At 40.5% G+C, this 16935-nt stretch overlaps 1 protein-coding gene across 2 annotated transcripts in view; it reads left to right on the top strand.

Annotated features, from left to right (window-relative positions):
• The window catches only part of IPMK (inositol polyphosphate multikinase), a 45035-nt gene extending 32606 nt beyond the window's left edge, over positions 1 to 12429 (top strand). For both annotated transcript variants that reach the window (XM_056494542.1, XM_056494541.1), the window contains one exon: positions 634 to 12429. In XM_056494542.1, the coding sequence (XP_056350517.1) occupies positions 634 to 1268 (635 nt within the window). In that variant the 3' untranslated portion in view covers positions 1269 to 12429. The remainder of the gene's footprint in view (positions 1 to 633) is intronic.
• Positions 12430 to 16935: the final 4506 nt, after the last annotated feature.

Genomic DNA, 16935 nt, shown 5'->3' on the forward strand with positions numbered 1-16935 from the left:
TAGAAATCTAAAAGTATGACATGTTTTTGTTATAAATGTATTTTTTTTCTCTATTTGTCTTCTGTGAATATCTATTTTCTATTAGAAAACTAGTACAAAAGCATCTTCCAATTCAAAGGACTTTATCAGTTGAAGTCAATCCACGTGTTGCTCTACATTAACAATTAATAAAAATGCTGCCGTCGTGGGGCTGTTTGGTGATAATTATTGCAAACTAGTTATAAGTTGATACCGGCTCATCTATCCCCCAGCAAGGGACAGAAGGTACATACATACACACTCATAATAACGAGCTGCTTGAGCCTCTTTGTGCGATTCTTTGTGAGAATTTAATGGATCGCTGCCCGAAACTGTCCGGACACTTGTTCAGCTGACCTGGGAGCAGGAACCATGTTCATTTACTCTTTGTTTTACATACAGCCCAAGCTGTAGTATTACACAGCAGGTGACATGACTGAAGGTTTCAGAGTTCTTAGGTACACTTTGGGTTTAGTTATAATTGCCTGAACAGAAACTACCTGAATGGTGTCTATTCCTTCAAATAAGAACTATTTTCATCGCAAAAGAAAAAGAAAATTGTTTGTTTTCTGTTCAGATTTGAAAATAATCCCAGTATGTGTGTATTTCTTGCAGGCATCTCAAAGTTTTTCCACAGTGGGTACTGCGTGAGAAAAGATGTGGTAGCTGCCAGCATTCAGAAGGTTGAAAAGATTCTGGAGTGGTTTGAGGGCCAGACGCAACTCAACTTCTATGCAAGCTCGTTGCTGTTTGTCTATGAAGGTTCATATCAAGTGACAACTGTGCGGTTAAGTGATGCCACCTTGGCAGAGAAGAGAAGAGTACCCAAAGGCCTTTTATCAGGTGGAAATGTATTGGAGTATAATAATAATATTCATGTAATAAATTCTACAGAGAATGGAAAAATTGAAGCCTCTGTAAGTAAAGGCTTGTCTAAATTTTATGCACTTCATAAAAAGGCGTGCTCGAAGAGGCACCACAGTCAGCTCTCACTAAAAGTTGAAAACTCAGAGCAAGACAATGTGTGGAAAACCAGCACATGCATTACACAGGAGCACCTGAATGGAAATGTTCTACCCCAACTGGAAAAAGTTTTCTGTCACGTGCCAGCAGAGACCAAGGAAAGTGCAAATGTCGAAGTCCGAATGATTGATTTTGCTCATGTGTTTCCTAGCAACACAAGGGATGAGGGCTATATTTATGGTCTGAAGAATCTAATCACAGTACTACAAAATATTTTGGATAACTAAATTCTTTGCTATGTTTTTTATTGGGGGCCAATGATAAAGAGCAACAACATGCACTTGTAATGCTGCATAACTGGGTTTGTATTGTTCTATATTTTATTTGTCTTTGTACATTTGGTAGAAGGGTTTAACTTTTTATAATTTCACTCAGGAAAAATATTAATAGTTAATTAGGGAGTATGAAAGGATGAAGATACTTGAGATAAAGTAGGGTAGGTAAATTAATAGAATGAAATGTATGTTGTTGGCTTAAGTCCAAGGACTACCAGAAGCAAGGGTTATGTTAGTTCCTTTAATGACTTTAGCATAGACGACATTTTTGCCCATGTAGCCTTGACACTGAGCCACACCTCCATGAAGAGGTGTTTAGAAAATAGACTGAAAATTGTAAGGTGGAGGATTGATATCCTCAGTACTGCCCTTGTGTTTACTGTATTTGAATAACTGGAGAAACTCTGCTTGGAGAGAAATCCTGTTCTGTGTCAGCAGTCTGACCTGAATCCAGTGTATCCCTAAGTGCTTTTCCATGTCAGGGGACAATATTGTTATTCTTTCAGCCCTTCCCTCTTCGTGGATGTTCTGTAGCCGATGTTTACCACAGATGAGCTACCATGCGATTTGTGTTGAGGTGCTAAGAAAATGCTGGAGTACCATACCATAACAGGCTTAAACTGCACAATTTCTAGAGAAACTGTTTGTTCCTAAGAATAAGTGAAAGAAGGCAAACACAAGATGTTCCAGGAACTAATTTGGTTTAGGAGATTATGTCAGTCTGTTAATGGAGTGCCTGATGCTGTGATTAAGGAAAATGTCTCACTGTTGTTCTCATGGCTTTTCTCCAATGACATTGTTTTAAAAAGCAATCTAGTAGAATGGGGAAACAAGTGTTTTGGGCATGTGTACAGAGCTCTGCTGGCTGTAAGCCACTTGCATTTTTGCAGAGAGCATTTATGCTTCAGCTGCTGGGGAGCACTGACTGGAACCACAAGCAAAAGAGGCGGAGGAGCCTCCTGTGAGATTGGTCAGCCTTGGAGCCACTACCTGTGCCACTGCTTGTTCCAGTGGAGCTGTGGCTATCCCGTCCAGGGCTAAAGACACTGCATGTTTCTTTAATAATACACAGGCAATCTGTGTAGTTTGAAAGCTGTCCCATTTCTTTCCTTGTCACGAGAAAATTTCATCTTTTGTATGGAATACTTGAGATCAGGATGATGTATCCAAAGCAGTTTTGATGTGTCTCTTCTGTATGCTGTGTAGGTGGCTGTGCTGCCATGCATATTACAGTGAGCTATATGAAAAGTGGGCATGGAGAAATCTTGCCATCCCTAGAGCAAGATTTTAATGTTTAAAGCATTTCCAGGACAAAAATGTTTTAGAATGGAAACATACATCTTTTTCATGTGGACTTAGTGACCCTGTGGCCTTGCTGCTCACTCTCTATGATATTGTGCACTATGCACTCAGCTGTGTACACATCTTGGCAAGTTCTTCATTGGACATCTGTTTTCTACATGACAGAGATTCATACTTTTTCAAGCAAATTTGCTGTTTTAAATAAAGCTTAATTTTTTAGCTCTGTTTGAGAACTTGGGTTAATTGGGAGACACAGGGTATTACTGTGTGTAGAATTACATGGTTTAAACTTTAGAGCTTGTATAGGCCAATACATTCAAGACTGAAACCAACCTTTTAGTAACATGATGTTTTAGAAGTATGGAAAAAGGGGCTTGCAGGAAGGGTGAGACCAGTGTGTTGAAAATTTTATGTGAAATACAGTGAAGTCTGAGGGGGAAAGTACCAGGAAGAGGGGGGCTTTTTTTCCTACCTAGTATTTCTCTTGCACCTTATAGTTAATATATTCCCAACTCTCTGTGAATTAATTTAAGCCATATTCTAGAAAGAGTTCATGGTTTTGTTTGCTTTGTCACTGGTTTCTCTTTGTTGTTCTATCCCGTAAATAATCAACACTAGAGTAGTCCAGACTGGTAGTGGCCTTGTATGATAAACTTACAAGGTTTTATAGGAAAATATGGGCAAAAACATTTAAACGTCTTCATTTTTGTCCTCTGTAATTCATCTCTTCCGGATTTTAATCCATTTTGTACCAGAGAAATGAGGCATTTTCCTCAAGTCAGTTATTGGAAAATTATTAGTATGCACTTAGTACCATGCACTCTTCTGTCTCTGCTTTAAGATACATGTCCTTGGTGTTTGAATCCTCTTTAAGTATTGATTATTTTGTTGGCTATGGCAGCATTTGTAACATGCCTGGAATATTGTCAGCCTGTCAGAATATTTTAAATAAAAAAAAAATCTATCATTGTTTTTGTACCAGTAGTTATTATCAATGTATTTCTGGTAATTTCAAATGTAGCTTGAGTAATAGCAGGATTTTTCATTGGAAATTGTGTAAATAAAGCTTGCTGTGGCGATGTTTGGACATAGTACCAGCTGAGTTTGAGCCTGCAGAGGCCTTATATTTGCACTGTTCTTGCAGATTTTAGACTCAGTGTGTCTAGTGTCTTGTGTCTGAGCCAATGTTTTCAGTTACAGTTGGAAATGTATTCACAGAAATAATTAAATGGAATACATAATTAATCAGAAGATGAAGAGGGAGACAGTGGGTCACTGAGCTCATGTATTCTCAATGATTGATCTCCCTCCCTCTCAGCAATGCCCCTTTTGTTCTCTGGACAAAGTATACAGGACAGGCAATCATTACATGGAAATCTCTACAGGAATGTTTACAAGGCTTGTAGGTGTTTATGTCCCATAAAACAGTGGGTCGCTGCCCTAGGCTGCTGTGGTGTAGCTGGGCACTAGGCTTGCTGAGGAAAATGATGATTTTAAGCAATAAGAGTTGGGTTTAGCAGAGCCGACTATTAAAAAGGAAGAACTCATACAGCATTGTCACTCATGGACTCTGTGAGTATAGGCTTCTGAAGCCTTTCTGCCTAGGTGATATGAGAACTGTGCTTAGGCTTACCTAAGGAGAACCTGAGTTGTATAAAGTTTTATGAAAAACATTTACAAATGTATTTTTGAATATGGGTGAAATTTGTTGCGTAAATTGCATTGGAAGTTACTATACTACTATGAAATACTTAAAATAATTTAATTAATTTGTTTTATGAACTGGAGACTATGCGTAGTTGTGATTCTGATGAAACTGTTTTGTTTTTTTCTACTGTAATGCATAACCAGAGTGTTCTTTTCCATAATCTCACGATTTCATGGAGAACTTTTTAAAAGTACTGAGTACTTTTAGGAAATAATTATTTTCCATTAATTTAACAGAGTGTGTATTTTCTTAAAATATCTCAGTGCATATAATATTGGAAGTAATGTTAACATGCTACAAATCTAGAACCCCAGTAAAACTTTCTCACCTGAAGAGAGCTCCTGATCTGAGTCTGGATTGTGCAGTTTAAAATGGGCCTTGTCAGGTGTAACAGCAGCAGTAGTGGAGTGGCATCACCTACACTGGCCATGTCAGGTGTGCAGGCATGTTTACATTATGAACCCTAAAATCATTGGAGTGACTTGCTCACTTCATGATTTGAAGCACAATCAAATGTACGAAGACACTGGAAAAGTGGAGACTGACATCCACACTTGCTGTTTAAAGTTAGGATTGGTTGTTTATCTTCTTAATTTCTTTAGGGGTTTTTTCTCCCACATGCAGTTTCCTCCCGAGTGCCCTTGCCACAGGTGCCATCACGATGGAAATTTGTATTTCCTAAAAAGCTTATGCACCATAACTCCTCTTGAAGTGCTGCTATTGAAAAACACTGTAAGATGCCTCAAATACTGTGGGAGTGCAGTCTCTCCTGAAAGAGCAGGAGTGGCTGCTGGTGGACAGCATGATTTGATGGTAGACTGGATCATAGGTTTTGTGTGAGTTCTTCACTCGTGAGTTGAGGAGGACGTTCTGGGGGCAAGGTGAATGACAGCTGAACTCTGTGGAGTTTTCCTTCCCTTACTGCAGTTCAGGTGGAGGTTTGGGTTTAAGGAGTACAGCAGAGAGCAGTGAGAGTTTCTGAGATGCCCTGAGCAGGACACTGGGTTCATTCTGTGGCACAAAGAATGGATCCAAAGGCTGCAGACCTTCAGGTGTCCCACAGAGAGAACATGTTTTACTTATTCATTCAGTTAAAAAAGGATGTTATCTGGGAAGTGCATTCATCACCACAGTCATGGGCCAAATCGTGTGTTTTTCATGTTCGTTGCAATCTGTATATAGAAACTGTAGTAGAAAATTGTCATTGAAAGGGCAAGTGTGTTTGAAAGGGGAAAATAAGCAAACTAAGGGTTGTACCACAGAAAACATGTTTCAATAAATATCTTTTACTCTGGTCTTGTTTAATGGAGATGGGCCTTGTGGATTTGGAGTTTAATTTGTTGCATGACATTGAGTAGCAAAGAACAAAGGTACTTCAAAATACCTTATTTGAATGATGTACATTGTTTCAAGTAGCTATTTTATTTAATAGATCACTTTTTTAAAAAGAAAGTACCTTCCAAATACAATTTGTGTTGCACCTGACTAAATGAAACTACAGTGCACAAAGGCATTTCAATCCTCTAGGAACTGTACTGGAACATAGATGAAACCATGTGAAATTGCACCTGATGCTGTGTTGTTAATCATTTTTTGAGATTTAAAGTTCTATATTCATTATGGTTGATGAATGAATGTGTCTAGTCTAGTCTCAGTTTCTTTGATCCAGATGTCTAAAGCTGCCCCTCAATCTCCTCTGATCTGTATGTGTTTGTAATTTCATTTGCTATTTTCTGACCTTCTTGGACCACAGGAAAAATACTTAATATTACCTGTGTTTATTTTATAGAACATTGTACTGTGCTGTCTACCAACTTCTGTAACTTAATTGTTAGTGATATTTAGGGTCATTCTAATAGCTGTATATTTGGCAAATTAAATTTTTTCTGCAAGTGACTTGCAAGTACAATTTGTTTCTTTTAAATACAAGAAGATTGTTGAGAAAAAGTTTACTTGAATATTTCCTGCACTGATGAATCCTTCTTTCTCTTTTTTTCTGTGCTCTCTATAATGGGTTTCCCTTGGATTTACCAGGTTTGCTTTACTACCATGTTTTTGTCACAGCATCCATTGCCATTGTTTATTAGGAATACCTGCTGGGTATACAAGAATCATCTCTATAACATATAACATAAAAAAAGAAATTCCACAATCCTTTAAAACTCATCCTGGAAAACCCTTAACAGGACCACAAGAGGCTATATATGTTGTTGATTACAAGTCTTTTGCATCCAACATCAGGTCCCAAATTCTGAAAGCATGCAGGAAGAGCCTTAGTGCTTCGCTTTTAAGTTGGTTTGGTTTGCAGGGGGGATTATGTTGGGAATTTTTTGGTTTTTTTAATGTGTTGTCTTGCTTGTCTACCACAAGCTTTCTAAATGTGTTCAGTAGTCTTAAATACTGAAGTACACGTGGCTCTGTGCAGCCTTCCTTCCCATGCTGTAGAATTGGAAGAAATGATGGAGTGAGGCTGTAACTGGCAAAATCACAGTATTGTGAGGATCTAGGTTTTTTGTGTTTTGTATTTAAAAAATGAAAAGTGTTTATTCAGTGATGAGTCTTGTAAAGAAATCCCTATTTCTTTGTTGTTTTAAAGTGAAGAAGGAATCACACTCCTTCATTGCCTGTTCACATCACTTGTCAGGGGTGTTGCCTGGCTGGGGGCTACTGTCTTTCTGTTCTCTTCTTCCTTTCACACATGTGCTTGTTTGAACAACTGCGCAGTGAAATATGTCAGGGAGCTGATGCAGCTGAGAACTGCCTCAGAATAAGAAAATGCCATGTGGGGAGGTGTGGAAAGGAGCTGGGGAACTGCACAGAGCCCCCACACAGGGACATGCCATCCAGGATGGACACAGAGTTCAGGCTGTTGGGATATGGCCCTGTGTGACAACCAAATCTACTATTCTCTTAGTGCAAAGACCTGCTTCTGAGTCTCTACTAGCATACCTCTTGGGTATGTGTTCCATTGCCTCTGTGCACAGACTGACTGCCTGGCAGATGCCAAATATTACAGTCCCACCTGTCTGACACATAAATTACTAATTTTCTGCTCTCTTTGCTTCCTCAATTTGGCTCATTTTTAGGGAGAGTTGTGCTTCATCTGTGTGGAAGAAAGATGGGCTGTATAAGGGTGTTAATATATTCCTTCAGTGCAGCTAGGTCAGGGCAGCTGCAGTGGAGCTGCAGGTTGATGTCTGGCGGAGCCCACGGCCAGAGGCTGTGACTTGCTGGCCCTCTCTATAATGAGTAGCCCAGGGACCTGTGGCCTGGCTGGGGGACCAGACACTCAGAGACACAGCAGAAGCGGAGAACCTCAGACTTTTGTGCCAGACTGTGAGGGGATAAAAGCCAAGGGGGGTTCCTTTTTTGGGGTCCCTCCTTGAAGGAACCAGGTGGAGTTGTTATTTAGTTATTTGGTCATTGCACCAAGATTAAATTTTTTAAAGAATTTGAATGCCTGACACTCTACCATGGGAAAACCTGGGTCTGAGCCCATAAGGGAACCCTGTGTGTGAATGTAGGATGCAGCTGTGGAGGAATCTCAGTCCAGCTCAGGTGGTGCAAGAGTGACTGTCAGAGTAGTCCTGGATGCTCAGACAGGGAAGTTTCCTTATGGAATGGAACAACAGTGTCTAGAGAGTAATTTAAAAGTCTCACATTTAATATCAAACATTTCCCTTATCTCCTGGTGCTGCTCTGCTGTTTTTGCTTATATTTTTCATCCTTCTTGCCATCCCCAAATGTAGACTTCCTCTAAATGTAACTGTAGTTTGAGGTTTAGGCCAGCACAAGATTTGAGTATAAGTACCTAGAATAAGAACTGTAAAATACCTGCCATATACACATTTTCCTCTGGCCATCTCTACACTACCTTTAACCTTGAACAGAGCAAATAAATCCATCTGTGTGTTGTGCAGTGTATCTGAAGATCAACCAGTTGCCTGTTGCCTTGGAGGGCAGTAAAGGATTGGTGTCAGCACACACTTTTTGGTTTATAAAGCATAAGGAGGAACTCAGCCCGTTTTTCCATAGGTATATAAACTGCATGTGGCTGGCAATAAAAACTTGATTTTTTAGCAGTTTCAGTGGATATAAATTGGGCCAGCAGATGGGAAGCTGTCAAATAGAAACCATGCCCTGGTACTAATTTTAGGAAATCACTTCTCAAAAGAAAACAAACCAGGAATAGCTACAAATAAAATGCTGACAATTTGGACTTGGGCAAAACGAACCTTTTGTTTTCAAATACTCTGATTATTACTACTGTTGTCTCACCTAAGATATGCCCTTAAGCTTCCCCAATACCTGTTCATATAAGTTTGTAGGTAGGAGGGATTAATTCCCAAAAAACATCATGTTCCATATCAATCAAAACCTCTTGGGAATTTATGGGTCTGTTTTCAAGCAGAAAACTGTTATGCTACTATTTAAATCTGTAAAAGCAATGGTCCTCTGTTGAGCATAGTTGAATTCCAGCTTGAATACTCAAGTGTGGGAAGCAGAGCTGGCTGGGCAGAATCATACAACTTTGTGATAGGTTTAAATTTTCATTTTGTTATCACCTGTGCATGGTGCATGTCCCGGGACACTGCTTGGGTCACCAGGGCACATTTCATCTCCAGCTGAGGCTGGAGGAGTGTTTCCCTCTGTCCTTTTTTTTCGTATACCATGAAACATTGAGATTAGGCACTCCTTATCTTCTTTCCTAGTTTTATTCCAAGTTCTTTATTGTTTCTTTTTTTTCTTCTTCTTCTTCTTTTAAAACACATCTGGGGGGAAAAAAACCCAAAGCAGCATTTTCCACCTGTGAAGTGCCATGTAATCTCTGATGGCAGGCTGCTTTGGTTATCGAAGCCCTCTTCAGCAGTACACTGCTCTCTGTAGTGTGTAACAGAAGTCCAGAATAACCCATTAGACTACATATGTTGCCATGGGTTGAAGTAATTATTATTAATACTGCATTGTACAACCTTCTTTATAAAGAAAAATAGCGTTTTTCTAAATAGACAGCATGACCTCAGGCTGGCTGTTTTTATTTCTTTTGAACCTTTTACTGAACTTCAGTATTAAAACCATTGTTTAAAAATTGTCTAAGAGACATATTATAATTGTTTCTATCAGAGTATTTTGTGATCTGTATGTGGAAGATGGCAGCAGTGAAGTGGAAAAAGATTAATCTAGACATCAAAGCAATGGTTACCATTTGTCTGGATCTAGAGCTGTATTTTTATGGGTGTACTGGTTTGAAAACAAACCAGTGGGAGATTCCAAGTCAGACTTACAATTTAATAGGAAAATTAAAATACAGGCAGAAAACATTGGCTTAAACTGACAGACTCAGGATACAGCCTGACACCCTGTTGGCCAGGGTGATGGTAGCAGTCCCATTAAATGGTGGCTGCAATCCTGTTGAAGTGATAGATTTGGTTCTGTTGAAGTAGTAATCCTAGAAGGACTTGGTCTTCCTGTGAAGGTTCAGTGGTGGTTATTGAGCTTGTCCTCTTAGAATCCAGTAGGTAAGGCTGCCTGTGGTATTCCAAACCTCAGATTATATCGAGGTAGGAATGTTTGGTTCCTCCCTCTGGGCGCACAATTTCACAATGGGATGATTTAATTTTATGAGTAATGCAGCGAGACTAGATTGGCCATTAGCAGAAGATATCCCCCTACACCCCCAAGGGAGTTATCAGGGATTTGTCATGGAAGAGATAAAAAACACTGCCCTACCTGTTTTTAACACCTTGTGAAGATGGTGATAGAATACATACTTTTGGTTATGTCTTGCTATAACCTAAGACAATTTGCTTGTAATTATCATTGGAAAGCTGGGCAGTTCAGACAAGCTTTTCTTTCCATTGCAATGTTTAACAAAATAAACCAAACCGATGGCCCATAAATAACCTTTGATTAAATTGCAGTTATTCTTAATCAAAACTCATGTAGCTGAATTTTTCAGTCTAATTAAAACCCAACAGTGCACACACTCTGTGAGACTCTTCTGAAACAACCTGAAGGTTTTCAAGCAGCTCAGCTCGAGCTATCTGAAATATTGGAGCTGACATACATAATGTTAATGGTAATGACAGTTTCTTAGTTTGACTAAAGCTTAATATTTGCTTGCTCATGAAGGAGAGGTACTCTCAAGGAGTGTAAAATGCACTCCTTTCAGGGAAACAGCTTTTTGTTCAGTGGCCTTTTCAGATTAATTGTGCAGTGAGAGAAGAAGGCAAGTCTCCAGTGCAGCACACCCCCTGCACTCCCCCTCAGTCAGGAATCTACAGAATTCAGCCCAATGACTGGAACCACACAATGTGTATTGGCATTTATCAGCTGGAACATTTTCTTAACCTGCCTGGAATCTTTTTGGGTCCATTTTTAATGTTGCAAGCCCAACACTTGGAGCAAGGAGGCTACAAGTCTCTCCCCTGGAATGGTAATGTCTTGCTGGAGGCTGATAACCAGCCAGGCTTTGTCACATCTCAGCTTTCACATCTACTTGCTTGGGGCATGACCAAAAGTACCAGTGTATTAACACTATTAAAACTCTGCCTGGAGAAGTAAAATGATAAATTGCTTGACTTTCAAAGGCTGGTGTGCCTCTAGGAAAATATCAAAGACACAAGTCCTGAGTAAGCCCTTGATTTGCACTTCTTTACTGAGTTTTTTTCACTTTAAAGGCTTCCACCTCACCTCATACAAGTGCAAAAGCAGCTGTGCTATGTGGTAGAGCAGTCAGCGGGGCAGGCAGGGAAGCCGGAGAAGTGAACCAGGAAGTATTTATAATGAAAACTTCTTTACCACCAGGTGTGTTGGTTTCACGTGCTTGGGGGGAGGGGCTCTCCTGTCTCTGGGAGCTTCCCCTGTGAGCTGCTGGCACCAATCAGAGAGCTGATTTGGTGATGGACAGCTCGGGAAACCAATGAAAAGTTATTTTGCTTTTACAAATCACAGCGGATCAGGTTTGCTGGCTCTCTTTCAGCTTCTGGTCTCCGGGGGTGGTGGTCTCTGGCCGGAGGGCTGCGACCCGGCTCTTGGCTCGGCCTGGAGTCTGGCCCGTTGCCCCGGCTCTGCGGGGGGCCCAGCTCGGCACCCCGGCTCTGCTGGGGCCCCGGCTTGGGACCCTGGCCCGGTGGGGGGCCCGGCCCGGCCGCATGGTCCCGGCCCCCCCTCCCTGACTGTATGGCCCCACGCGGCCCGGAGCTCCCCTCTCCACGTGCCATAGCCGAGCAGGGGGGATCGGGGAGCCACCAAAGGCTCTCCCTTCCCCCTTCCCTCCTCGTTCTGAGAGAAGAGGCCTCCAGCTGCCCATGCTGTTTCTTCACGATCTGGATACAATTGTAACTTCTTTATGCCTGGATAAGATCCTCGATTTTTCTAAGCTCTCCTGAATGGGAAGAAATAAAGCCTGGAGACTTCAGAAGTCAGCACAATGATGATAAAGTTCCTGGCGGGAAGAGATTGAAAAGATGCGAACTGATAAGTAGCTGAAAACCTTTTCTGTGGGCTAAGGGGATTGTGACTTCACTAAAATTCCTTTAAACTGTGAAATATACTTGGGGAGGTTTTGGGTGCTTGAGAAGAAGAACCTTATTTTTGCCTTGGGGAAATAGAGCTCTCTGTTCTGGGACTGAAATGTGAACAAAGACATTTAATAGAGAAAGAGATGACTTTTTGCCTTGGGGAATGAAGCTCTCTCTGTCCTGGGACTGGAATAAAGACAGAGACATTTGATAGTGAAGGAGATGAAGAGAATCTTGTTTTTTTAGCAGCCTGCCTTTAAAAGTACTACCCCATATGTGTGTAACATAACCCATTGCACAGCTCTGAAAGGACTGTGACAGAATGGGAGGAAAGTCATAATCTGCAATATTTTTCCCGGGCGGATGTGGATTGTGAAGGTGAAGATGCCCCTAAGCCATAACCAAAAAGGGACTTTTCTCTCTTAAGTAAACTGAACTGATTATTTGAATGTATCACTGACTGAAGTGCTCTCTGTATGTTTGTTGGTAAGAAATGTTGAATGAAGAGGAGGAGGAAACAATCTAGGGATCTTATTCTGAATATTTTTTGTGTTATTAATAAATTTCTTCTTGTACCTTTCTAAGTTTTAAGCCTGCCTTGCCTCTACTCCTGGGTCCCGTCTCTAAAAGAAATTAAATATATTAAGGTTGGCAAACCCAAGTCACACCGTGACACCAGGAAAGAAGGTCCTACTTTTAGTCCTCAATTATCTGGCTTTGCTTAAGTGTAAATATCTACATAGAACCCAACGCAGAATAGACAATCAATTAAAGAAAGGGCAGGGAGAGAGAACCAGGCTGAAGAGGAGGAATTAATTTGCAGGGAACTGGGCATTCTACCTTAAAGGAAAGTGCTTTGAAATAAAAGTTTAACAAAAAGAAGAGTTTCTACACAGCAATGTAGCACAACAGTGTAGTAACAGAAATTCTGGTCCTATTTCGTCTCAGTGCCTCTCAGCTTGTCTGGTTCCAGAATTTCCAGTGATCCTCTTGAGATTTTCTTGCTTCAGGGTTTTTTTCTCTTTCCCTGTCTTTCTTTCAGCAGGAGCTAAATTCACCAATAGACAGTGTTGAATTCTACCACTGGAGCATTATTTCCAAATACTTCAACAGCTATTCAAACTTGTGCAACCCTACACATGGGAAATACATCATGCAGCTTTCTTACACACAGAGAATAACTGAGGGTTTTGGGTGGACAGTATCTTCTGCATTTTTCTGCCTGCCAGCTTGGGGGGGAGACCTTGGAGTCTCCCAGATTCTCTTGCACTTTCTGGCACTTCTGCAGCCCTGGCCCCATTCTTAGTGAGAGTGTTCATACCTCACTAGCACAGGACAACCCTGGAATTGTTCTAGATGAATAGCTGCCAAATTCCTGGCAGAGATGCCTACTCCCCATGGAGCTTTTAGTTTATGACCTGCAATTATTTTAATTAAAATTTATCAGATATAATTACATAGTTTTTATTCTCTGCTAGTGATGGTTTATCTTTCCCCCCCCCCCCCCTCCCCCCAACTCAGATACACGAGCTGGGCTCTGCATCCTTCAGGAGCATTTGGAAAATGTTGTGCATTTGTGTTTCAACTGTGGGATATCTTCAGCTGCCAGGTGAGACATCCTAGAGTCAGTGTTCCAATTACCTGGAGAGGAAAGGACAACACTTGTCAATCCTTTGTACAGCATTTAGCTTAAAGTGGAGATTTGGTTAAATAAGGCTAAAATTTTGGCTTGAAAATAGTAAGAGTATTTGGCGGAGCTTCCATGACGCTCCATACTCTGTGTATTGTACAAACAGGTGAGGACAAAGGGGTTTGCTAAGTGGGCTGCTGAAAACCTCCATGAATTTCTCTCCCCTGATAGGAGATCTACAACTATTTTCTTTGGAGGCAACAGCTGAGATACTGCCAACAATAAGGAGAGTTGTTCTGCCTCAATAAATGGAGACAGTGCATTAAAACTGACCAAGACAGGTTTATTACTGCTTATCTGTTGGCTTTATAAATGTCTATTAGAGAAACCAATCTACACATGTATGGGATTATCTCACCAGATGTGGCAAAGTAATAGAGCACTTCTATCAGTGGATTTATGGTAAATACTCTTCGGACTAATTATTAATTACTATGAATATGCAGGAGCACTTTCCCAAAGGGGTGTGTTTAAGTGCAATGTGTGTTTAACATATGTTAGTAGGAGCTTTGGTCCCAGCAATGAAAATCTGGGGCAGTGGGGGTCTTATTGTCACAGTGGCTGGGAATTGCAGGGAAAATTCCTTCTTCCTGGTGAAAACTTGAGAGAGTTACAGCTCTGCCAGCACTTGCAGCAGTGTTTCCAAGCTGGGTCCAGCAGCAGAAACTCTGGAGGGAGCAGTAAACTCTGTTTCAGCACAGCTTCTCCTTTTAAATTTTTTTTCCTCTTAGCAAAAGTGAAACTTTAAAGAGGTGGCATGTTGGGCACTTGAAGGTAGATACTATTTTTGAGTGATTAAAAATGAAATAGTTTTACTTAGCCCTGCACTGTTTGCTTCAAATATAGTCACTGAGGTTTCTGAATGAAATATTCACCTGTGCCTTTGCTGGTCAAGCTTTAGTGGTTTTCATCTGTGTATGAGATGACTTCTGTTTTCTGTGATGGATATCAGTTTCCTCTGGAATAGAAAAAAAAGGGGATTGATAAAAATACAAATATAGACAGTGGTGTGGATTTTTTTTCCTTTTCTTTGGTAATGGATTGTCATGGTTTTTGAGTGCTTTTGCTGTTTTAGAGATGGTAAATAGGGGACGGGATGGTTAAATTTAAAACTTGAGATGCTAAAAACCAAAACTGACCAAAGTTTGCTCTTAGCCGTCTGTGCAAAGCTTTGCAATGCTTATTAACTAACTGTTGGGAGGCCTTTCTTATTTTATGTGCTTTTTTTGGTTTGGTATGGTTTGGTTTTTGTTTTTTGATGATGGGAAAATTATTGCTGAGAAGTTACCAATCTCAAAGGTGGGCTAAAAAACACTGAAAAAAAGTCTTGTCAGAGGCTGATCTGGAGGCTGTGGAGCTCTCTTTTTGCATGAGGGTTGTTCCCAGCCCTGCAGGCTGATGATAGGAAAGATGTGTGCTATTGTCTTTACAAACAATTCCATGGGTGAGGGGAAGGATATTAAGATCTTTGAAATGGGTTTCAATGTCTCTACCGACTTCAATATATAGGTTTGTTACAGAACCCAGACAGTCTAAATCCTGAAACAGACAAATGGGTCAGCACAAGCCTGAGTTTCTAAACTTTGGGGAAAATGACAGGTTCAAGAGGGAATATATGGTAGGCGGTTTGGCAAGACTATACCTTCCTAGTACCTCAGACAATGGGGAAAGGAAGAGGGCAACATGCAGCTGGGAGTCTAGGGTAAAAGGAGGCTGCATCCTCCTAAACCTTGAGGACTCCTCTGTCTCCTTTATGGACATAGTGTGATTTTCCATACAACTGCAACTTTATTTGAGTAAGGGAGAGAGGCCACTAGGACATATGCCTGCAGGGTCTTCTCTTGAGGTTTTAGAAGGGAGCCAACCCGTTTGTGTGAAAAAATACCCTATATCTTTAGAAGGAAAAAAGGGATTACAGATCATAATGGAGCAACTTTTAAAGGATGGATTCTTAGAACCCTGCATGTCCCTTTATAATACCCCTATTTTACCTGTCAGGAAACCAGATGGGACATACAGACTTGTTCAAGATTTGAGGGAATTGAATAAACTTTTTCAAGTACGCCATCCAGTAGTCCCTAATTCATATACTTTACTAAGCAAGATTCCCCATAATGTGGTTCAGTGAATTGATTTGAAAGATGTATTTTGTACATGTCCACTAGCAGAAAACAGCAGGGAGATATTTACCTTTGAATGGAGAACGCCACTACTGGGAGAAAGCAACAGTGATGATGGACTTCTTTACCACAGGGATTTACAGAGTCTCCAAATTTGTTTGGACTGTTTTTAGAACAGGTGCTTGAAGAGTTTAATCTAAATCCAGAGGCAAAGTGTCACAATATGTGGATGATGTGTTAATATCAGGATAAGAGAAAGTCTGAGATGTCACAATTAAGCTATTGAACTTTTTGGGAGAAAAATGAATAAGGGTCTCTAAGAATAAATTACAGTTTGTGGAGAAAGAGGTAAAATATCTTGGGCATATGAAAAGTGAAGGGCAGAGGAGGATAATAACCCCAGAACATGTTTCTGGCATTGTTGCTATGCACCTACCTAAAACCAAATGAGAAATAAGAAAATTTTTAAGTTTGCTTGGATATTGCCACCTATGAATTGAGAATTATGCACAGCATGTAAAGTTTTTGTACGAAGAAGTACAAGAGAAAGGAGAAAAAAAATGAGTGGGATAGGAATCAGCAACAGAAATTTGAACATCTAAAAAAGAAATTAATTCAAGCACCTGTTTTAGCACTCTCTTCCCTAGAAAAATCCTTCTATCTGTATGTCACTGTGGAAGAGGAGACAGCTTATGGAATATTAACCCAAATATGGGGGAGGGCAGAAGAGACCTGTGGCATACCTTCCAAAAATGTTAGATCCAGTGTCTCGAAGATAGCCCTATTTTCAAGCTATTGCTGCTACTGCCTTATTACTAGAAGAGAGCAGAAAACTTACTTTTGAGGGTACTTCAATTGTAACTACTCTGCATACAGTCATGACAGTTTTAAATCAAAAGTCTGAGAGGTGGTTGATTGTCCTGGTTTGAAGGACAGGTGTCTGCCAATAAAGGCAGAAGCTTCTCTTTGAAATGGAGAATGTAAACCCCCTTCCTCCAAATTATTATTATAATTTTGAAATTAAGGGGCTCTCAGGCAAAGATATGGGAATTAGGGATAACAGTTCTTTACTAGGAAAATTAAAATAGAAATGCAGTATTACAAAGAACAATCCCAAGACACTGACAGAGTCAGAATCCAACCTGACACCCTGTCAGTCAGGGTGTTGGTAGTAGTCTGATTAAATGGTGGCATCTGCAGTGGAAGATGTGGCTCAGCTGAAACAGTGCTCCTGTAGAAGGTGCAGTTTTCCTCTGAAGGTCCAGGGATGATGTGG

This window comes from Oenanthe melanoleuca, chromosome 6 (assembly GCF_029582105.1).
Source record: "Oenanthe melanoleuca isolate GR-GAL-2019-014 chromosome 6, OMel1.0, whole genome shotgun sequence".
NCBI lineage: Eukaryota > Metazoa > Chordata > Aves > Passeriformes > Muscicapidae > Oenanthe > Oenanthe melanoleuca.